This window comes from Eschrichtius robustus, chromosome 2, assembly GCF_028021215.1.
Source record: "Eschrichtius robustus isolate mEscRob2 chromosome 2, mEscRob2.pri, whole genome shotgun sequence".
Classification (NCBI taxonomy): Eukaryota; Metazoa; Chordata; class Mammalia; order Artiodactyla; family Eschrichtiidae; genus Eschrichtius; species Eschrichtius robustus.
This window is the reverse complement of record NC_090825.1, coordinates 134,469,121-134,492,332: the sequence shown is the minus strand read 5'-3', so window position 1 is coordinate 134,492,332 and position 23,212 is coordinate 134,469,121. Positions and strand designations below refer to the sequence as shown.

At 41.4% G+C, this 23,212-nt stretch overlaps 1 protein-coding gene across 11 annotated transcripts in view; it reads left to right on the top strand.

Moving 5' to 3' along the window:
- The window catches only part of EBF1 (EBF transcription factor 1), a 398,013-nt gene that overhangs the window by 353,495 nt on the left and 21,306 nt on the right, over positions 1-23,212 (top strand). For all 11 annotated transcript variants that reach the window (XM_068536302.1, XM_068536303.1, XM_068536304.1 and 8 more), the window contains one exon: positions 11,942-12,030. In XM_068536302.1, the coding sequence (XP_068392403.1) occupies positions 11,942-12,030 (89 nt within the window). The remainder of the gene's footprint in view (positions 1-11,941; positions 12,031-23,212) is intronic.

Here is a 23,212-nt window from a genome sequence, read left to right as displayed (position 1 = left end):
TGTCTTCGAAATATAGATCTAATTGTATCTCTCCTATGATATGGAACACCTTTAATAGCCCCTTGTTACCTACCAGGTAAATTTCTTAGCAAGGCACTCAAGGCCAATACTATTAACTCACAGTTACTCTTCAACACCCTACTCCCAATATATAAGCTATGCTCTTTCCAAACTGGAATATCTAATCTTATCTGAACACATCATGTCCTTTTATATCTCTGTGCCTTTGCTCTTGCTGTTTCTTTTGCCTCGGATTCTTTTCCCACCCTTTTCAGTAGAAAAATCCTACTTATCCTTATACATCCAGCTCAGGTATGACCTCTTTGGTATATGTTTCCTTGGCCCCAGTACAGATAATTACTTTTCCTTCTTCTGTGCAATGTACTATTACTACATTAGTAATGCTATAGTTTTGTATCATTTTGAGTGGCTGATTATAGGCCTGTCTTCCCTGGATTATAGACTCCTCAAGGTCCAGTGATTAGGACCCCCTGCTTCCTCTGCAGGGGGCACGGGTTTGATCCCTGGTCAGAGAACTAAGACCCCAAACGCCACTGCATGGCCAAAACATAAATAAATAAATAAACTCCTCAAGGGCACATCACAGTGCGTAGGAGAGTTTTCAGATGCAACCATCTCCAGCTGGAGAAGCATAGGGAACTGGACCTGTGTTGTACTTCTCTTTTTTTTTTTTTTTTCATTTCCTTTAGCACTTGGCCTCATATATAGCAAGCGTCCAAACTTATTGAATTAATTAAGCAATGTAAAGCATCTCAAGTCTGGGGAAAAAAATTCCCAGTTTAATTAGGTGTCTCCCACCTGTATTTTGTTCCCATTTTGTCACAAAATTTATATTGTTTTAAAACAGTTATGTCCTATTCCAGACACAGCTCTGTTTCAGAGTAACATTTGAGAATCAGAGGTGGTAGAATTCTTTGAATTGTAATTTCCAGTTAGTGTGAGTAGGGGGAAGAAAGGCTGAACCCCGAGGACAAGTGAAGCATGCCCGATGTTCTCCTAAAATACTGCATCCTCACATTGTATTTATCACATTGTTGTAGAATTCTGTTTCTGTCTTTCTGCCCCTCTAGACTCTGGAGTTTCTTGACAGTGGGGAATGTACAAATATGTCTAATTAATCCTGTATTCCCCACATCTTCCCCATTTCTAGCACATGTCAGGTATTCTGTTATTAGTAATTACAACTGCCTATTGAGGATTTATTGTGTGCAAAGCATCATACAAATAGTATCACATCACATCTTCACGTTACATATTAGGAGACTTAAAGAATGTGACTTTTCCAAAAGGCACATAGCTGGTCCAGTGACATAGCCTGGATGATAATCTAGCTCCGTCTTACCCCAAAAGGGTTGGAACAGAGGCAAGAAGTGGGCTGTTAGAGAAATGGAAGTCAGATGAGGGCTGGAGTAGGACATAAATTGGGACAAAGAAAAGAATTAGAATAGACTGCACATAGAGGGGTATACTGGGAGCAAGAAAAGCATTAGAAGAGTACTGCAGGTCCAAATTGTTAGAGACCTATCCTGGAGGCCTCTTGGTTATCCTAACTAGGCTGTTCTAGCAAAGAGGTTAAGAGCAGGGCTTGGGAGGCAGACTGCCTGGGCTCAAATCTCTAGCTTTTCACTCATTAGCTCTGTGGATCGAGGCAAGATGTTTAACACCTTCAGGCCTCAGTCTCCTTCTCTGTATAACAGGCATAACAATAATACTTCCCTTTGGGGTTTTGGTAAAGATCAGATAGGTTAGTCCATGTAAAGTGCTTGGCACATACTAAGTCCTTAGGAAGTGTTAGCTGATGCTCTTATTATATTAATAGTACAAGAAAATACACAGTGAATGAATGCAATGGATTCTCATAGCATCTTCGCATTTAGTTGATTCCACGCTTCTGAGTAGATCCATGTTTCCTAAACTTACGCACCAAGGTGTCCCTTCAAACATACAGGGGTGATGTGGGGTATTTTAAATTTGAGGGAAACAAGTGATACTTTAAGTCTGTCAGGTACCAGACAAACTGCTAGTTTGAGGTAGTTCATAGCTCAACATTAGATTGCACTGCGTTCCTTTTGATGGTGTCACAGTTTTGCAAGGCTCAGTTTTTAGCAGTTGCTGTGATTCAAGGAAGTGTCCTGTGAAAATCAACGTGGAATAGAAAAAAGGGCGTTGATGTCCGATCTTACTCCAGGCTTTGAGAAGTTGTACTGTGCTAAACAGGAGCACACATCCCGTGAGTAAGTTCTTGTGATTATTTTAGGATGAATTGAAAGTGTTATTGTATTATTTTTTCTTTCCATTTCTTTGTAATTTTTTTCAAATGGCTGCTGAGTTGTTAGGATACACATATTAAGGATATAAATATTAAGATGTTAGGATATAAACAATATTAAGCTGTTTGGACCTAAGTAGTTAATTAAACGGAATTGTTGGGCACTTCTTTTGGCTTGAGGGCTCTGTGAAAAGATTACTGAGGCACCCAAGGTACTGTGAACAGAGAAAGTTCAAGAAGCTCTGGAGCAGACAGTGAATAGAGATATATTCACAATGTGTGTTAAGGCTATAAAGGGAAGGGTTCCAGTGCCAAACATTCAGGCAGAGGAGACTTTCTGGCTGAGTCGAAGGCTAATGACATGCAGTAAAAATCATCACTTAGGTTGGGTCAATACTGCAGAAGGCTGGCATCATTTATTTTATATCAAATGCTATTTAGGTTGGCGTTCAGGCTGGCAAAAACCTCTAGGCTTATCTGCAAGACCTCGGTTAACGCTCCACATAGCATGCTTGTTATACGTTCTCTTCTGAGTCCATTAAAGTATAACCAAATAAGCAATTAGTCCTCTAATATCTGCCAGTTACAAGTACTTTCCTGTCTTGTTAGGAGAATTAATGGATTATTTGGAATCACTTTCATGTCACTTTTCTTGGGATTTTTTTTCTCCCCTCCCAGTCTATCTGCAGAACTCCGCTGTAACTTCATCATCCAGCTCTTCTGAAACCTGCCCACTGGTTTAGAGGAGACAGCTCTGTGACAGTGGCAGTAGTTTTTTGAGTTGTCACATAAGACCATGATATTAACAATCCCAAGCGGGACCTCGGCCCAGAACTCTGTGCTCGGTTAGCAAAAGGCGCAGAGAAGGGTTTCTCAGCTTTGGAGCCTGACTCGGTGCTCTTCCCTGCTGAGAGCCATAAGATGCTGGTAGCTTGTTCTAGGAGAGTAATAAGTATTGTTGTTTAACAGTTGTGTTGTTGAAATTCAGCTCCACTATGTCTGACAGTATTTATCTAAAATACTCTCCCTGGTGCGTGTTCAAGTTCCAGTAAACCGTGTCTTCTTGTGCGACCTTTTCATTTTCCAGTGAAAAGGGATCAGCTCGTCAGATAAAAGCTACAAGCCAAAGTACAGGAAAAATGCGTGCTCAGAAAATCCAAGCACGATTGAAAACAAGATGTGTTAAATCAATGCAGTTTATCGCCTGCCTATTCCCGGCAATTGCTGTTCTAAGCTCATTCTGAACACACGCTGGATGATAAAAGTACAGTGTCAAGCACTCGCTGGGGTGGGAACACAAGAAAACATGTTTATCAGACAGGCTGGGTGATTTTACCCCCTTGATAACAGTTATTGTCAAAACTCTTTGGGAAGAAATCTAAAGAACAATTATGGAAGGAATATTACTCTTGTTATATCAGAAGATATGCCAGTAGGGAAGAAAATGATGGATTTATCTTTGAACGTTAAAGAAGAAAGACAGAGTGTGTTGGCCTCCAATACTTAAAACACCATCATCCATTACACAGCGACAGCCATCCTCTTCTCATTCAATTGAGCAAGTCTGGCTTTGGAACCTAATCATAAATGATGAATTAAAAAACAAACAAACAAAAAAACTCCAAAATGAAAAAGATTGAAAGGCAAAAAAAAAAAAAAAAAATTCCTGGAGATATGCAAGCTCCTGTTTGCTTGAGAGATTTAATTTTAGTTTTATACTTGCATCAGATTTGGAAATCTAAATTAAGGATCCTGGAAGGCCAAGCTGTACAGAGCACATCATATGCAGTAACAGGGGCAACTTTTCTCATCAACTTTTTCACAATTAGAGAGCAATACAGTTTTCCCTAATTATTGTACATTCACCTACTTCCCATTTTAGATAGAGTATAACCCTCCAGGGCCAAAAGTGGGTCTGTTTAAGAAATGCTCCACTTCTGCCATTGACTCCTCACCAAGGATCTTCTAGAAAAGACCAACTGGTTGTGGTATGAAATAAGTTGGTTTAATGTATCTCAACAGCATTATGTGTCTCTGTTTCTCAAAAGACAAATCAACTTTTGAGAGCCCAGCTCAGACCTGTAAGGAGAAGTTGATGAGACAGAAAGCACAGTTTCTTGATTATTTGTGGGGCAAGTTTAAAATGCCAGGGTGGCCTTTCCAACAGGTTTGTGCTTGTTGACATGGTAAGCTTTAAGAAAATCAGGCCAAGTTAGCGTTCCCCCGTTGTGAAGTCAGGAGTCTGGCACAAGGATTCCTCCTAGTGCTGGATTTCTGTTTCACAGATATTTAGTAAAAAAAAAAAAAAAAAAAAAAGGTGCCATTTAATTGATTTGGTAGCTGGACTTGTCAATATGCTGCAAATTGAGATTTACCAATGTGAAAATAAAATAGTCATCCTGGCATAGTAAGTGAAGCACTGGGTTTTTGTTCTGATTCATGCAGCCAGCTCTTTCTGTGCCTCAGTTTCTCACCTTCAAATTGGGAGTCATAAATTTTGACATTTATGTCAAGGGCATATTGAAAGACTCAGTGGGATAATGTCTATAAAGCATTTTGATATTACTGGGAAGAGTGTCTTATATGACCTCGGGGTATGTTTGAAATGACACTTCTCCAAGTAATCATTGTGATCGTTAACATCTATTAAAAACATTCATAGGTCCTTATAACGTAGAGAATAATTGAGTTCAGGATGCACAGTCTTAAAAATTCGTTGTCTTTTGCAGATGCCTTTAAAAGTAACCTGTCAACATGTAAATTGGTATAAATTTTAGGAAGGATAGTTTAAAAATATATGTATCCAAAGTCTTGAAATGTACATATTTTTTATCTAAGAATTTCTCCTGAAAATTTTTTTGAGGAAAAAATACACCCCCATTAACAGGGGATTTGTTGCATAAGTTATGGCCATCCATATAATTGCAATACGCTACAACCATTAAAAAGAACGAGGTGGATATAAATATGTATATAATCTATATTTATATAAAACAGTATTGTAAGAATGCCCGAAAGCCTACATATTAATATAAATAGTGATTATATATGAGTATATATATTATGAGGCTTTTTTCCTTCTTTGTGTTTCTTTTGTATTTTTTTTACAATAAGAGTATATTCCTTTTAGACTTAGAAACACAGTAAAGCTACTTCCATTTTGAAAAACAAAAGCGAGTCACTCTTAATTCTTGCTTCCTGCTCTTGATTGCTTTTGCTTCTGGAAGAGTTATTAATTTCCTAACATACGCAAGTCCTTTGCATTCCAAGTGACGGTGCTCAGGGTCTTCCATCTCTTTCTCCCAGATCCCCTGTATTTTTTCATCCTGGGCTCTGATCCACTTTGCAGATCTCTTTCTCTCTTCAGTCTTTACCTTGCAGGCTCTGTAAAGAGAACGTAGCCGCACAAGCCAACAATACCTCTGATGGTACCTTCGGTAGAGAGAAGTATTACGTCCTTCGCTTGATTTTTGAATCTTAGTGTTGTTGCTCCACATCAAGAGGTTCGAAAACTACAAATAAGAGATCAGAGCATGCTGAAAGCCAGTTTGGAAATGCTCCTTTGGCTCCTGTATTGGTAAATTCTGCCCGTGTTGGCTCCATCCTGACACCCTTCTGGTTCAGTTATAGCTTTCTGCAGTTCAGTGAGCCTCTTCCCGAAGCTCTCCTGAACCTCCTTCCTGAGGCAGGGTGCCAGGCTGTGAAAGCATTTCACACTGAAAGCAGGGGCTCTGCCTGCAAGGGACTTGGTGTTAGGTTTCTTAGGGAAGTGTATGCCTTCCAGGAAGAGATGACCCGGGATACCGTGTGTGCACTAAACATCTAGGCGAGGAATGAAACATCCAAACGGCTGGAAATGCAACACATTTCTTCCTTGACCATATTTCTGGCTCTTGTGTAGGTTTCTGGTTGATTTTGCGGTTTACACCTTTTAAAGTCAGTCTTAAAGATAGGTTCGTGAAGATAACTTGCTGTTTTATGGTTTACCTCTGGTTGTTAATTCAGTGACTGAGGGGAAAATAGGGCCATTATGGAACAAAAAGACTGCCTAACACATATGTAATAACTCTTATGCCCAGAATGGATCTGCCTAGAAGGGAAATGCTCTGCTGTATTCCTTTAGTTCAAATATAGAATAGTCACCAGGGAAGCTTGGAGACCCAGGTGCTGGTTTTATCATTGCCTTTGCTATGAGGCTTTATTTATTACTTGGCATAGAGTCTAGATATTTGTTTGGACATTAAATGGCAATAGAATATAAATATTACCTTTCTAATATCTGCATTTCTTTTTATTTCCAGTCAAAATGACATCATGTCACATAACCATTAAGAAAAGGAAATTAAAACCCCAGCAATGTGTTAAAGCGCTGCAGTGAGTCACTGAGCTATAAAAGCAGGGGAACTCTGCGCGCTCACGTTGGAATGGCACCCAAACCACTTTTCCCCTGATGTTTGGGAACACAACTGTCCTGCCTTTCATTTCCATTGTTTCCAGGGATAAGTAGTCCAGAAGTTAAGGAGGACCGAGGAGTGTTTTCTCTAAAAGGCAACTCTGAAAAGAGAAAAATCAGTTCTCATAAGTGAGAATGCATTTGTCTTGACTACATGGTTTTAATTTGCAAATAAATCCCCTTAAAGAGAATTTTCTTTCTTTGATGTGTTTGTGGATTAAAAAAAAAAAAAAAACAAAAAAAAGGAGACGACTAAAGGCATGAAAAGGCCACAATTCACATATACGTTTGGTAAGGATTTACCCATTACCAGATGTTTTGGATGAATTTTATAATCTTGTCATTATTAGTAGTACGTAAAACCTAGTTGTCTTATTCTAAAGTTTCTTTGCCTATAGCATTTCATGCTGCATGAACACTGTAAATAGCTTTGTATAACCAGAGTTCTTCTGTCTTGACCAGAACCTTGGTTGAAGCCCAAAGGGGAAGGGCTCTGCATAGACTGGTTCTGTATGGAAAGTTACTGGTTTCCTTTAGGGGAGCCTGAGATTGTGAGACTGGGTGGGAACCCAAAGCCATTTATAAGCTGACCCCGCTCAAGGCCACGTGAAGTGGTTTGATGTTTTTTTAAAACGTTTAATTAACTTTTCCCTTTTGAAAAGTAATGACTTTGATACAGCTGAGCCTTCCCCATGGCCGCATGGGTCCCCTACTTCCTCCCTATACCACTCCCCAGTATCCTATCATAGCTGTGAGAGGAGCCTCCTGAAATCTCAGCTGATACATCTGCCCTACAAGCCTGCTCCTGTGTAGAAGCATTTAATCTTGCCTTTTGTGCATTTATAGGAACGTTTCGGACCTCCTGTAGGATATGTACACAGCTCCATGAGGTCCTACTGAGCTTACTCAGCTAATATGTATCTACCCCTGGGTTTGAAGAGGACAGTGCAGGCCATCGTGAATGCAAATCTCTGTGGCTCCCCAGTAGCCTGATCGCTCTATAAATCCACACGGTCCTGTGAAGTGTAGTGTGAGCTTAGTGTCAGAGAAGAGGAGCAGTGGTGGTGACCCACCGTCTGACCATCAGGGAGGCAAGAGAATGGATTGCTGAGCAGGAGGGAAGCCTGGCCATGGGAGCTGGAACCAGGTTCCAACTCTACAATCATAGTAGTTCATTTCTGAGGTGAGATTATGTACACCTCTCAGAAAGTTTATTTTTAAGGGCTTATGTGACGTAAAACAGTGAATTCCCACCAGTGCCATCTGAACACTTAGTAGGCACTAGAAATGATTATTGAGTCAACGGACAATTTATTACCTTGTGGAATGTTTTTAATGCCCTCACTGGTCCCATTTTATTATGCTGACCTAAAAACTGAGGCTCTTCTTCTTTGGGATTATGGATTTTGCTAAACCTCTGAGCCTCCCTTATTCCGTTACCACCCCGAACTGGTTTCGGAGAACACCCTCTCAAACCCTGTTGAAAGTGTGGGTTAGGTGCTTGGAAGTAGGGTGACACGAGGAGCTCCCATCATTGCATTCCTTTTGCAGTTTACAGTTTCATCTGTTTTTTCTTTTTACAACCTAAGATACTGATGCTTCATTTGTGGTTAATTATGTGCAGTTAAATTTTTTTCTTTCTCTCCTGGATTCTCAGAATTGTCTCAAGTTTTAGGGGGAAAAACTTGACTAGGCCCACTTCTTTTTCTGGTGCCCCCTGAGCCCTGTGCTTGAATACAACGAGGTCACTTTGTTGAAGGATTAACTTTATATTACATTCTTGCAGAGCAGATGTATGTCCCTAAGGTACGACTACCCCCACTGATGAAAATAAATATGCCATTCTTTATGATTCCTCCCCGTTACTCTCTCTGCTGATTTTCAGAGAGTTTATGAATAGTCACATATTTATACAACTGGCCAAACGTATACTACTTATTTTTCTTATGGTCTGTAATAACCTAGGCAATGTTATTAAAGGGTATGCAGACCCTTTTTCAGGCAAAGTTTCTTATGTCATTACCTTATACAAGCAGGTCAGATTCCATCTTGGGAACACTCTCTTGCTCTTAACCTTTTCCTCTGATTATAAAAGTAATATATGTTCATTGTGGAAAATGTAGACCATGCACAGCGTAAAGAGAAGGAAGAAAAGCGCTTCAAGACTCACTTCTTAGAAATAACTACTGTTAGGCAGTTTATACACAGAAACCTTTTCTTTATTCTCTGTATATGTTCATTTAAAAAAAAAAAGTAACCATATTGCACATGTGCTCTTGTAATCTGCTTCTTGACATAGCAATATATTTTATACCAGTAAATTTTTTTCCCTATTTTTTTTTCCAAAAGCATTGCTTTTGAGGACTGCATCATATTCCTATGGGTGTGCCGTAAATTAACCATCCCCCTCCCTAGACAGTTGATCTGTTTTCAGGGTTTTTTTTTTAAAGGGACAATCTCTATCAGATGGCCCCTCTCACTCAGTAATTGGTTTAGTTTTTTTCTTTAGTCACTGCAATCCGAGAAATCATCAGGCACCTTTGAATTTAAGACAACGAACTTTGCTTGCATATCTTTAGTGTTATCTTTGTTTACAGCACTAGACAATGCCATTGTAATGTTCACTATGTAGATCGAGGGCAGGTTAATATATTAAAAAATACGAGTGTAGAGCAAATCATAAAGGCATGGGAAATAAATTGAAAGCCTTTGTCCCTCTACTGAAATATTTCCTCTCACATAGCATACTTCCATAGACTAGATGCTTAGTTTTCTTTGAATAATGAGTTTAATATATCTAATTCAATTACTCTTTCTGGCAGCAGAATGACTTCTCCTCAGCTCTTTAGCTATTAGTTCCATATGATATTTGAATCAGTTCTTTTAATTGTGGATACTGAATGTCAGTCATTCTGTTGTGAGTTGTTCCTATGGTCAGAGAAACATATCCTCCCCCCAGTACATCAGTCATTCAATTAACAACCATGGGTTTCTTGACACAGTAGGAATTAATTCATTATGCAAACCACTGGAGCGGTGGGTCAACAAGTCAAGTTTTATTGGTGGCTTACACTGAAAAATAAAACCAAGAATTAGAATTTTCAGGATGCTGAATCATATCTTCAAGTGTTAAAATGATACATTTAATTGCCTAAAGCTATTTTTATGGTTAAACATCTTTGTTGGCAATTAGCATTATGGGTGGCGGATAGACGTGATATACAGCTTAGCCTGGGTGCCCATTCCTTCACTCCCGGGCATTTCTTTATTAAATACTGGGATTTTATGAGTCACAGCTTCCCTGTGTAGAGAGTTGTATGGCTTTTTCTCTACAAGTCTAATTTGAAAAAGAAAGAATTTTTCTCAAGGGTTTACAAAGTAATTCATAAAATGGGAGGAACAATAAATATTGTGCCTTAACTCAGGTACCACTAGAGAGAGATTTGGTACACCTGGGTGTAATTTTAGTTAATTTCCACAAGAGACAGGTTGAAAGTTTACCCTTTGGAAGGGGGTGGGGAGAAGGTGGGGGAAATGGCTAAACCTCATATTTGCAAAAGTGATCACATTGTCTTAAATGGCTACTCTATTAACAACTCCAACAAGCATTGCATTTGGGGAAAAAAAAAAAAATCTTCTTAAAAAAAGTTACCTGCAGTTCACTCCAACTTAAAATGTACAAGTGAGGAAAAAGTACTTACCCTGATTTATATGTCTTTTGGAGGTGTAATTATTGGCTTTTACTCACCTATGTAAAACAATGTACTTTTGTAAATGGATTTCTGGCCACTTTATGCAGCCTTTTTTTTTTTTTTTTTTTTTCTCCTTTTTTTTTTTTTTCTTACATAAAAAGTAAGCACTGTCAATCAAGGAATTTTAAGGTTTATTTCCTCTTTAGAAATGATTGATAGCCTTTTAGATTTACAAGTTGACAAGTTAAAGGGTTCTATTGGTATAATTATGTACTAAATTCACAGTCTTTCCATTTAAATGTCCTTTTAACACCACAAGATTATCATACCTGTATTTTGAAAAGTGGGCCAGTCATTTTGGGTTGGTATACAAATTGCTTCCATTAGCCTTGGGACCTATTTGAATTTAATACAGTTTTTTTAAAGTTAGTAGTAGTATGAATCTTACTTTTAAAATTTAGGTTAATGGAAATGCATTTTAAGTAAAGCATGTGGCAACTTGTTTTCTAAATGTATAGCTAACTGTCAAAGACTTGTCTTTTTATGGGAGAAAATACGTGGTTGAGTACTTTGGTTACATGAAGAAAGACAAGAAGAAAAAGGCCGACTCCTTAACTTAGAGGAGACGGGGGATGTGGGTGGAGGATGGAGCCGCCATCTTTTCCTGGTCAGGCGAGCAAAGCTGGAGATATTTCATATCCTGGGGAGGAATTTCAAAAGTGATACACCAGAGTCCAGTTTGTATCGAGTTGAATTGTAGGATGCTTTGAAGAAGGTATAGTCGATACGGGTACAAGAAGGCCCACCGTCTCCAAATATTATTACAGGTTTGCTCTTCTTTTAGTCTTTTAAACAAATTCTTCTTGGAGAGTCAGCTGCTCTGAGTTAGTGTTCCATAGAGGTTAGCCTTTTCCTGAAATAATACTGATACTGGTGAATCAGTCTTTCACCTTAGATATGAGGGTGTCGTATCAAGGGCATTTTCAATACCTGTCTCTTTTCGGGCTCTTCCGAGGGTAGAAGAGGTTTTCTGGCCCGAGGAGATCTGGTCTCCTCTGCCCCACCACACTTAATTGCGCCCGATGGCACTGCGATACTGTATCAGCTGCGGTCCACTTGATAATTCTGTAGCTAAGCAAGTACTTTTAATTCTGCTCTTTATAGCTGTAGATACCCTTGGCCAAGCCCTCCAGTGTGTTAACTCAAGCTTCTGACTGAAGGGAATCCTGAAACCTCACACCAAGTTCCATTTTACCTTCCACTTTCAACACTGTAAGGAATATAGAATTTGGCCAGAAGAGCAGAGTTTAGGACCTGCTACTCATGTTCTTCTGAGTGAGTCAGTCCCCACCAAAAGGGATCATTTGTCCAGTCACTTTATGATCTAACTCAGAAGTATCAATGAAACTTTGGACTTCCCAGTTAATTTCTGTGCCGTAAGTGTTGCAAATCATCTGCTGTTTTATTTCCTGAAATTGTTCTAATTGTATGACTTCTTCATTGCAGCGCTCAATGAACCCACCATCGATTATGGTTTCCAGAGGTTACAGAAGGTTATTCCCCGGCACCCTGGCGACCCTGAGCGCTTGCCAAAGGTAGGATACCTCCTCTTTGGGTTGGGGCTCTCTGGAAACACGGGCTGGGGCGATTGGCAGAAAACTTTGCCATCGATAAAAGTTAGTTCATAGATAAGCAACTCAATATTTTTGTGCTTTGTGTATTTAGTATTATAAGGTAAGCAATAATCAAAGTAGCAAGCACTTATGTGCCAGGTAATGTTGTACTTATTTTTACTTATATCATGTCATATCTTCCTCTAAAAAACCCTCCGAGGTTGGTGCAATTACCACCTCTATTTTAGAGAAGAAAATAACCAAAGAAAGAGAGGTTAAATCATTTGCCCAAGGTCACACAGCATGTAAATTGCTAAACTGAGATTCAAACCTCTAAAGCCTGGCTCCTAAGTCCAGGTTATTAATCATTATATCGTATCGGTTCTCAAGAGGAAAAAGAACATTGCTTTTCTACCCCCATGAGGATCTTTACTTATTTCTGGTGAGGGGAGAACAGCTAGAGCTCAAAGGAAAGCATATTGGCACACCTTGCACCGGGGCTACTCAGACATGGGTCTGTTCCCTCCAGAGGCATCCCACCTAAGACACAAGTGGGAGAAATTAGACACAAGTTCAAGATAGAGCAATATATGTCATACAGCAATGTTATTAATTGCCAATGCAGAAAAAAAGGAAATGCACATTTATTGGTTTCTATTCTGTACCTGTCGTCAATGTTGGGGATATTCCATCCCTGTGCCCAAGGAACTCGGACCCCCTGTGGGAGAGAAAGCCAAATACAACGCCATACATAACAGAAAACAATAGGTACGTTTAACAAAAGTGCAACCAAAGTTGTGGGAGGACTCAGAGGAGAGAACATTTAAATGCTAAAGAAGTTCAACGAACAGACTTGGTCGAGCTACCATTCACTGTTTACTGACAGCAAAATGAAATTTCATTTACTACACAAGTAAAAATTAGTATAAATTAAATGAGTAGAGGGAAGGTCCTCTCCATGCCACAGCAAGTCTAGAGATATGTCATTTCCAGGTCTGTTTCTGCTCGTAATACACTTATAAAAATGAAGTTGGCATCCTTCCTAGCTCAGCGAACCTCTTTGGGGGATCATTTCATCATCACGTCTTACCTGTGGGCCCTGCTGCACTGAAGGGGCAGGACCACTGTCAGAACAGGCCTGCCCAGGAGAAAGCTGCCCCTTCCCCGCCGAAACTGATGCACAGATGTGAGGGGCTGGGGGGTGGGCAAGGGGCACTGCCTGCCCAGAGAGAGGAAGAACCGTGACAAGCAAATTCTGCCCTCTCCTAGACCCCAGGGGAAGACCCACAGAATCTTCGGTCTCAACCCTGAGTTCCCATAACAGCCTCACTTCCACTGAGCGCTGTTCACCTTAAAAAAACAGCTTGAGAGCATTTCACCTGAGGAAGAAATCATATGATGTGTCGGTCTGTACATATCCTTGTCTTTGAAAGGGGCCTTCATCTTCCACCTCCTTCCCTTTCACCCTTATTCTTGGTGAGCAGTTACAGAATCTAACAGTAATAGTGAACGACCCTCTGCTTCCACAGATGGGTGTGCCATGGAGAGAGTTACCTTTAGGTTCCTTTGTCTGGCAAGAACCCAACTCCCATGCATTTCCTATGGGAAAATAATCGGTAATTTTAGAGCACGAAGATGTAAATAATGTGTGTCCACCCAATGGTGGGAAGAGGCCATGAGGGCATTGCCGGATTCTTCCCATTGTTTCCACTTGGGGACCATTTTCACTTTCATTTGGCATTTGATGTCCCTAGAGTCTGCTGAAGGGACTGGAGAGCTGGACCGGGTGAGGTGACACTCAGAGCCACGGCACCGACCAGCTCTGTTGTCTGGGTCAAAATTCTTTCTCCCCCCCGCCCGCCACATTCTTAACCTCTCTGTGCCTGAGTTTCCTTCTCTGTCAAATGGAGATGGTAATACTTCCTACTTTTTTGGGTTGCTTTAATCACGTATTTAGCAGTCAACAGAAGGTAGCTATAATTATTTGCCAGTTGAGTGAGAGTGGGACCCTGGCTTCTGAGAGCTCTCCTACCCAATCTCTGCAGAGCAGGAAATCCTAATTCAGGTCAGCAGTGGAGTGTGTGATTTATCTTCTGTGTCTCGGTTTCTTCATCTATAAAATGGGGGTGAACTAATCGTGCCAACTTCACTGGGATCACATAAGGGCAAAACGAAGTAATCCTGTGGGTGCCTCAGCATAGTTTCTGGCCCACCATTGCCACTCTATAAATATTGATTGAAAAACAGGAGACAGATTTGGTTTGATGGTTGAGGTCTACAGGAACCAAGCAGTACTTTTCTTATTCATAAAGAAAGGAGAGAAAACGGGAATATATGGTTGGGTTTTGTGTGTTTACTTTTAATAACATTTTCACGGCTGCACATCACGTTCAGAAATGTTGAACAAACAGCACAGGCACGTGTCACTCTGTCCCCGGTGGGCTGATGGTGAAGTTCCCAGCCCCGTTTTCCTGGGTTTGGGAAGAGTAATCAAGGAGACAATGGGTTTGTGTGTTAAGGAAACACTCCACAGTGTGCATCCAGCCACTGGACGGCGCGAGGGCTTTGGCCAGAGCCCACCCCAGGAAGCTCTCTGTGTGACTCAGATCAGAGCGGTGTCCTCTTGGCTCCGAACGCGAAGGTGGAGTGAGAGTTCAAGAGCAGGGTCAGGAAGTGGCGGATGGAGCCAGCACGCGGTATTCCTGTGGACCTGGGAGATTTATAGCCCGCTGTCCGTTGTTAGGGGGATGAAAACGGGCTCCGCCTTCCTTAGAATCATGGTCAGTGTTTGTAAAACAGGAGTGTTTCAGTGAGCCACGGACCACACACCTTAAAAAACAAACTCCACTTTATTAAACCCACGTGTTTGCGAATAGACAAAGCTAGATTCATACAACCACCCACATATTCTGTCAACTGAAACTGCTCCAAAGACCAAGCAGACAGCTTTCCATAAGAATACGCCTTTGTATACTGGCGTGTGCCTTTTCAAAGAACTTGTACATGAGTTGCTTTACTGGAGCCCACTCCTGTGAGAGAAGTCCGGGAAAGCAGACATCATTCCTATTTACCAAACGAGAAAACGGGAGCAAGCCGAATCCTCCTCTGTAAATTAGTTTGTCCCTGAAAGCCACCATCAGTGATAGTTGCTGTACACACACATTTAAAATACTATAATTATGCTAACCCCAGATGTGCTTTGGTTTCCTTTTTCACGTGCACGTGGAGAAGGGCAGGCTAAGGGTTTTCAGCTGCGGCATGCTATTCTGTGTCCTACAGACGTGCCTTCCTCTCTGGATCCTGGCAGGAGGGAGAGGAACATGTGACCAACTTTGGGGCAAAGGTTGACTTTTCGTATAATGTAGAGGTGAGGGGGATGGGGGCTGTGGTCAGTCAGACACGCTGAGATGCTGACATGCATGAGGCCATCCAGGAACATTGAGCAAGGGGCTGTCTCTGTTTTGAAGGCCAGAGGTGTCTCTGTCCCCCTCTCGATTTGTTAGTTGTCTTCCTGAGTGGTCAGTGTGCATTAGCACAGAGGCACCGAGCTTGGCTGGCATTCCGTGCGTTTGCAGTGAATCCCAGGGAGCAGGTAACCTTTGCGTCATGCCCTCGATGTGCCTGGCATGGCTTTATCGAGGTTTTTGAAGGGTACCGAGGCCAAGAGAGTGGGCTCTCAGGTCAGGCGGACGTGGATTTTGAAAACCACTTGCACTGCTCCGTGCACGGGACTCACCCTTCTCAGCCCCGGCTTCCTCCTTTGTAAAGCAGCTGCCCCCCAGCATGGCTGTTGGGCGTTAATGAGATAATGTACGCAGCGAGGTCTCTCTGGCATGTAGTGAGACTTCAGGAAATGGGGGCTACTATTCCCTGCAAGGTGGGTACTCCCCACTTCACAGGGTCAGAGTTCCCAGAGGGCTGGTGGCATGCTACCACTCACGGCAAGCACGTGGGAAAACTGAGATTCGCACCCGGGGCCTCCGGCCTCAGTGCATCAAGTTCCCGTTTCCCTCCCGGCTCTGGAAACCCAAATACTTCTGCCTTGAGGTGACTGGCTTCTCTCTCCTGTCTCTCGCCTAACCTCAGCCCCGTCCTACTCAAATACGCGCCAGCTTTCTCTCATTTCCCCACCCAGAGGGGCTTGCGTGGGGACCTCCACAGGGCAAACGTGTTTTTTTCCTTCCAGAGCCAGTCCCTCCTTTAGAGAAAATAAAGCAGTTTAAGAAGAGTAACAAAGGTGGCATTTGTGTGTTTTGCTTTATGGAGCTGAAAGTATCTGGTAAAGTGATCCAGTGGGAGTAATAAATACACATTACTTTATCTTGTTCTTCATGTCCTATATCCCTGAGCCTTGCTAGAGCAACACCACTTAATAGACTTAAAAAAGAGTAATTACACTGATTGGTTGTGCGATTTTTCAGCCCTCCTAGCCCTGCCTGACCTTCTAATTTAGCTCACCACGTCTAACTAATGCATTTATAGTCATCTTTTATGAAGCATGTATAGTACAGAATTGACTTTAGAGCCTTTTTCAAGCTGTCCTCCCCGGTTTCCAATCCGGTGAGCAGTAAGGAGAATGGGAACCATCCATCTCCCTACATCCGCACCTATTGATAATCCATACACACAGCATTTTCTTTATCCTCTATGAAACATAATAAAACGTAGTTATTACATTTTTACTTTAAAGCTTTTATACATTCTAGCATTATTTACAGCTAAACATGCAGGCAAAAGATGCGAGTGTTTTTAAAATGATTACTGTTAATGTTTCTGCTTGTCAAGAAGTACTTAAATTTTCCTGCACTTTGTCTAAAAACTCAGTACTGTTGCCTTTTAAGAACAACACATTTAAAAGATCTTGCAAGTCAGATTTGCAAACACTGCTGACAGTTTGTGATGAATGATATTGCAAAATTTGCAAGATGTTTGTCATTTCGCACAGCTGACATATTAAGGAACAGATTAAGAAACGCGAAACCCCTATGGAAAACAACCATCCCAAACAAACCTCAAGCAAACCTTGAACCCGGAGAGCACACGCACCAGGATCTCTCACCCGGGTTTTCTCTCCCAGCTTCCCGCTCAGCCAGTGGAACCCAATTGTTCTCAGTGCATTTTCTCTCACCATATGGTCTCCTCATTACCATACACTAAGAGTCCATATGGGAAACTTGTGAAATGAACTGTATTCATTTTAACTGCCAGATGAGCAGCCTTTTGCTTTGCAAGCTTAGCTTAAGTCATCTGCTGTCTTCGTGTTGTTATGGCAACACGGTACCCATAAAAAATTCTAATCTACTGTAAGTGATCACAGTATTTTAAGTGCTTGCCTATAACTGCCCTCAAAGGGGAGGAAGGAGGAGGGGGTTATCTTTGCCCAAGGAGCAAAGGGTTGCTCTTCACTCCAGCAGGTGTCAGTAAAGAAGCTTGGTGAGATGGAGAGTGAGGTGCTAGGGTGGCGGTGTAGTAGGTGCGATGGTAAGGGAGGTGGATTGCAGAGGGGTGGATGGCAGTGAGGGTGGACTGTAGACCCTCTGGGTGGGCTGAGAAAAAACACTGACTGTCGGACACCATAGTTCTCCCAGCAGACACATGACTCTGCTGGTGTGGTGCACCCCGCCACGAATAAAACTCAAGGTTCTGAACAACGACACAGGCAGCAGTTCCTCATGGTAACTTCTCCTGCACTGGCGTGCAAAAAAAAAAAAAAAAAAAAAAAAATCCCAGCCTCCTCTTCCTGTACACGGGAATTAGTCATTTCTAACTCTTAATGCTAATTAAGAGTACCTTAAAGTAATGGAAGTAGGCAGCAACATCCTTAAATATAAATCATTTTCACCTCCGCAGGCCACATGATAGGTTTCATCTCTGTCGCTCTATCTGTATTGAAAGTGAATGTTTATAGCCTCAGTTCATCAGTTCACATTAGCCTCATGCTGAATATTTAAACACAGAACAATTTGAACACACCACGAAGGAAGACAGTGACTGCACTTTCATTTGGAACAGCAAGGGCTCATCTAATAATAATATAGTAAATCAGCCATTTAGTGGCTCGGTTGTGCACTGCATTGTGCCAAATATTATTCAGTTCCACGGTACACTTGCAGAACTGAAATTCAGCCTCGAGTCACAGGCACTGTTTTTGCTCAATGGAGAGACGAGACCCAAAATCACCCTCCCTAAAGAGCGGTCGTGTTAGTGATTTATCATAAATACAGAGCTGGGGCAAAATAAAACTGGAGTCGGCTGTATACCACGTATTCTAATTATGCTCTCATTGTTTTAGTCTTTATGCAAAGACTATCTGTAATTCAGAACCTGCAGTTGCATCAGTGAAAATACAAATAAGAAATTTTTGCATAACCACATTGCCTGTTAGCAGAAAAGGGGATGACTAAGGGTTTCAGAAAAGGATAAAGAAAAACCGTACATCTTTATCTTCCTCACTGTGACACTGGACGTGCTCTCTCGTCTTATTCATTTATTTATTTTTTTTAATTTCAAGAAAATCTACTAACATTATATCTGGGAACCAAAACGACTCAAACAAAAAAATATAGCAACAAAAGCAAATCATACAGTATATTCAGCTCTTAGCAAAAGCATGCTTGAGTTTGATTCCCAAAACCATTTTGTCTCTGCATTTTCTTGTCAAAAACACACACTATGGAATGCAGTTCTTTTTCCCCCTCTCTCCTCCGTATCTGCCAGAAAACTCACGGGCAAATTCCACTTCCCCATTCTGATGATATGCTCAGTTTAGGGGCTTGGTAGCCCCTCCTACTTATGCTTCTTTTGTCAGGGGAGTTTAGCCTAGTTCTGTGCACCCTTGAAATTGTATATAGAATTGTGTGTGTGTGTGTGTGTGTGTGTGTGTGTGTGTGTCATGAGTATGCACACACATGCATGCACATATGCACATATTTTTCTGGGGAGTGAGATTATAGCTTCATTAAAAAGGCCATGACCCCCACGAAAGTTTTAATTCTCACTTTTTTTAGATTATTTATTTTATCTTTAATTGACTGACTCTGCAGTAAGTTACTCTGTCATTATTGAATCATGCCCGATTTAGAGATGAGGAAACTGAGGCTCAGAAAGGACCACTCACACAGCTGTCAGGGGAGGTTTTCTACCTCACCAGACCTCCTCACCATTAGTCTGTTCAGAACCTTTCCCAGTGTTTTGCAGATAGGATTGCACCTCAAGTAGCACTCGAAGCATTGACTCTAAGAATGCATATAATTTGCCCAAGTTCTCTGGAAAATAAGTGAGGGTTATCAATATTATTGCTGCCTCTTGCTCAGTAAGCACTCACTGTATGTCTGCTGAGCCAAATGCTGGTCTGCACCGTACTTTACAGTTGAGGAAACGGAGGCATGCATTTACAATGCTAAAATAATGGCAGAGCAAGGATTTGAGCCAACTCTACTGGACTCCAGAGCCAGTACCTCTAAGCACTGCTTCCTAGAATTAAGAAAAGGGAATTTTAAGAAAAAAGGCAATTTTGTAAACCAATTTTTTAAAATCCCTCAAGCTTGGCCAGGGGGGAAAGGGGAAGGTGGTAGCGTAGACTGAGGGTAGCTCACAGATGGCTTAGCCTGGGGAAAGTGGCAGCAGGAGTTAAAAACACACACGTACAAACCTGGGAGATAATTTTCTTTCTCTTCAGCCCCAGAGTCATTGCGGTAGGGACTTTGTAATAACGGTTACTCCAATAGCTGAATTCCGGAACCTCCTTCAAGTTCTTTTAGCACTGAGCTCTTGACAAGGGGGGGGGGGGACTAAGTTTAACCTTGGTATCACACCCCGTGTACAGGGGCTTTGAATATAATCACTCATTAGTTCAAGGAGAAGTCACAGGAGGAACCAGGGGCGCATTTCTCCTCCTAACCACCCAACATCCTCTTCTTCAAGACCGGAGTCCTTAGAAACAGAGACACGAGGAGGCCTCTGGCCGTGCTTACTATTTTCAGCCTTGAGTAACACTTCAGTTAACCACTGGAGTAATAAGAAGTGAGCCCCAGCAGTCTTGAGTCAGTGGATTTTAATTGCAGTTATAGTCAGGACCATCTGTAAAGCCTCGGGAATCATCATTTACAGATACCGTTCTTCTGGAGGTACGTATCATAACTGACGATGTTCAACAATTTAAGAAACCAAAAGCAACTCTATTTTTGCCTTCCTTAGATATCCTTAAAGTCCAGTATAGTTCCAGCCTGCACATATCACTTACTCAAGTTTAACTACATGCACTTGTCCAAAAATATAAATATACACATACATTTGTATACACACACACCAAACACATACACAGACATACAGGGACATACATAGGACAATAAGTCTCTTTGTTTACTCAGTGGTCCTTTTATTTTCAAACTAGATATTTATTGTCCTTCGCCCTAGGGAAAGGGAAGCCACAGCCAAAAGACGAAGGGAAACGCAAGTAGTTAATTTCTGGCTTTTGTGTTTCTAAGAGCCCAGGCCTTGGCAACTTAAAAGAGTTTCAAGGGTAATTTTGACTCTAGGCAGTTTTTGTTTCATGTGCTGACTTTACAACCTAGCCCTGAAAAAGCCACCTCTGTCCACAGCCTTCTCTTTAAGCAGAGACTTTCATCCTGATCAGAAAGTCGATTTCCAAGGCCACTCAGCAGGATCTAACCCAGAGCGTTGGTCTTAAACCAGTACAATGAATTGGAATAAGAAGAGCCAGCCAGAGGTTACCAAGTTCAGCTCTGTACCTCCAAGCAGGTCATGTTCACAAGGGTGCAGACACCATTTTTCACTGTATTTGTGCCGGGAAGCACCCCAGGCTCCCATTCACCAATTACCATGACACCATTTAGAAGAGAATGCCAGGAGACCAAAAAGAGGGGGGGGGGGGGGAAAGCCATTGTCATCACTCTTCTCAGGAATACCTGGCTTCACAATTTATACTTAACTGCTGACACTTGAAAAGTCGAACATTTTGGTAAAATGAATCAAGTGTAACGTTTCTTTTACGAGATCCCCTTGCAGGAAAGGGAGGTTTGGCACCTCGTGGAGACCAGGCTTAGTTATCCATCATAGTAAAGTCAGCTGTCCTAGCCAGCTTCTCAGAGGTCACGCGATCGAATCAGCAGCTCTTACAACTATATTATTGCTTACGGAACAGTAATTGAGGCACCAGATAAAAATTACCTGGTCTAATAGGCAGTGAACAATTTTCACTCAATAAAATTATAGGCCAAATCATTCATTTCATAACACTCTGGCTAATTTATTTGTTGACCTTTTAATATCCATAGCTCTTCAGTGGTATTAACTGCAACTCAGACAAAATCTCTCGTTCATTTCACTTTCATTGATTTTTTTTTTTTTTCCATTGAGGCAATAACAGCTGCCGGAAAACAGCCTCTTCCTTTCCACTGTAAAAGTCAGTCATGTAAGTTAGTATGTCTTGCGCTGATATAGCTGCGTTAGCTTACAACCCACCTTAATTTCGTGTGATTCAGAAGTCTTCCACGTTTGTAACAAAGGCAAAGCTTTCGGGCGCGTCTCCAGCCATGCGGCACAATGATACGTAATCATACGTTTGAGAAGTAAGAGGGGTGTCATCTAATCTGAACACAAAATCAACTTTAAAATTAGAGGAGGTTCAGAAGCCCCCCCTTCAAGCCCCGGCATTTTCTTTAGACTAGAACACTTTCGATGCCTCTTGTGTGAACAGCAGTAGACCCTTTCAAAATCTTTAATTCCTTTGTTTTGCAGATTTCTGCAGATTTTGATTATGGTTTGAGTTTTATTTTTCTTTAAAGACTATGGGCAATGAGTGTGCACTGGAATGTTCAGTAAGCTTCAGCTGAAGCTTCTATAATAAAATGCTATGAAGTCTTTAGAATGCAGGGTTGTAAAATATAATTGTTACACATTTGGCATTTTATGCCTCCCTAGAAATAACCACTTGCTACCTACACCTCACCTATGCTCCTCCTTTCCATTTCAATTTACTCTAAAGTGGTCCTTAGCCATAACGAGAATGCCCCTTTCAACGGAAACATGTTTAATTATATCCATGCTAGATGAGGGTGACTCCTCTCAGTCATAGGGCTTCTGAGTAAAGCGTGTTTCAAGTGTGACAATAAAGGTTTCTAATGATCTGCGGTGAGCTCTATTTCGAGAAGTTCATATTACCAGAAAAAATGAAAAATTTAAGGAATGTCTCAGAGGATCGGAAGCTAAACAGTGCTCAAGTATTATTTTGGTTTGTTTTACTCCTTCCCTCACTGCCCTCATTATATGATTTTTTAGAATGCAAAGTCTACCATTGTGGAATTTTCCATTTGGCTGAATAAACACAAAGGAAGTTGGGACATAAAACTACCCTCCACAGAAATACCTCTCAGTCAACTAGTATTTATTGCATTGTACATCCAGCTCTGCAGGAAATGGGCTGCCAGAAACTTCCAATCAGTTTTTCAGCTTTTAGACTTTCTAATCAGTAGTGTCACCCGCACTTTCAGAAGCAAGTGGGGAAAGAGCTAGAAGTTAAAGGCTAGTAAGCTGAATGTACTGTTTAAAATTTGGACCCGATAGTGAACTCCAAAGTGAGGAGGTGAACGGATTCAGTGCTGATTTCATTGATAGGTGCTTATCGACTTTAAATCAGGAGTGATTTTGCCAGTCCACTTCATTTTGTCTTGCTGATATTTGAACCCACTGTATCTTGAATCCCCTGATAGGGCAAAGTAGAGTGGTGATAAATGGATGTCAGGGAAATGTGCAGTGACAGGAAAGTATTGTACTTCTCTCCCGGGAATCACCCAGGTCAACTTGACTTTGATAATTGATGCTTACGTTTAGCTTCTGTTTTCTTCTACGTCCCTCAAAACATTATTTTCTAATTGAGAGAGCATAAAGCCAAGCACAGATTGCCTTCCCAAATTACAGAAGCATCCCTGGGCTTTAATTTTATGAGGGAGTTCCAAGAGGCTCAAAATCCGATTCTGAGATTTGAAATTAATGTTGTGTTGGTAAACGGGTACCCATCTGGCTTTATGAGTTGGTCTGTATGTGCTCTGAATGAAAGAAAGTTCAGGCCATCTCCCCTGCTCATCTGGGTTTGAATTACTCAAAACATGGAACTGGGTTTATAAATGGGCTCCGTATTGGATGG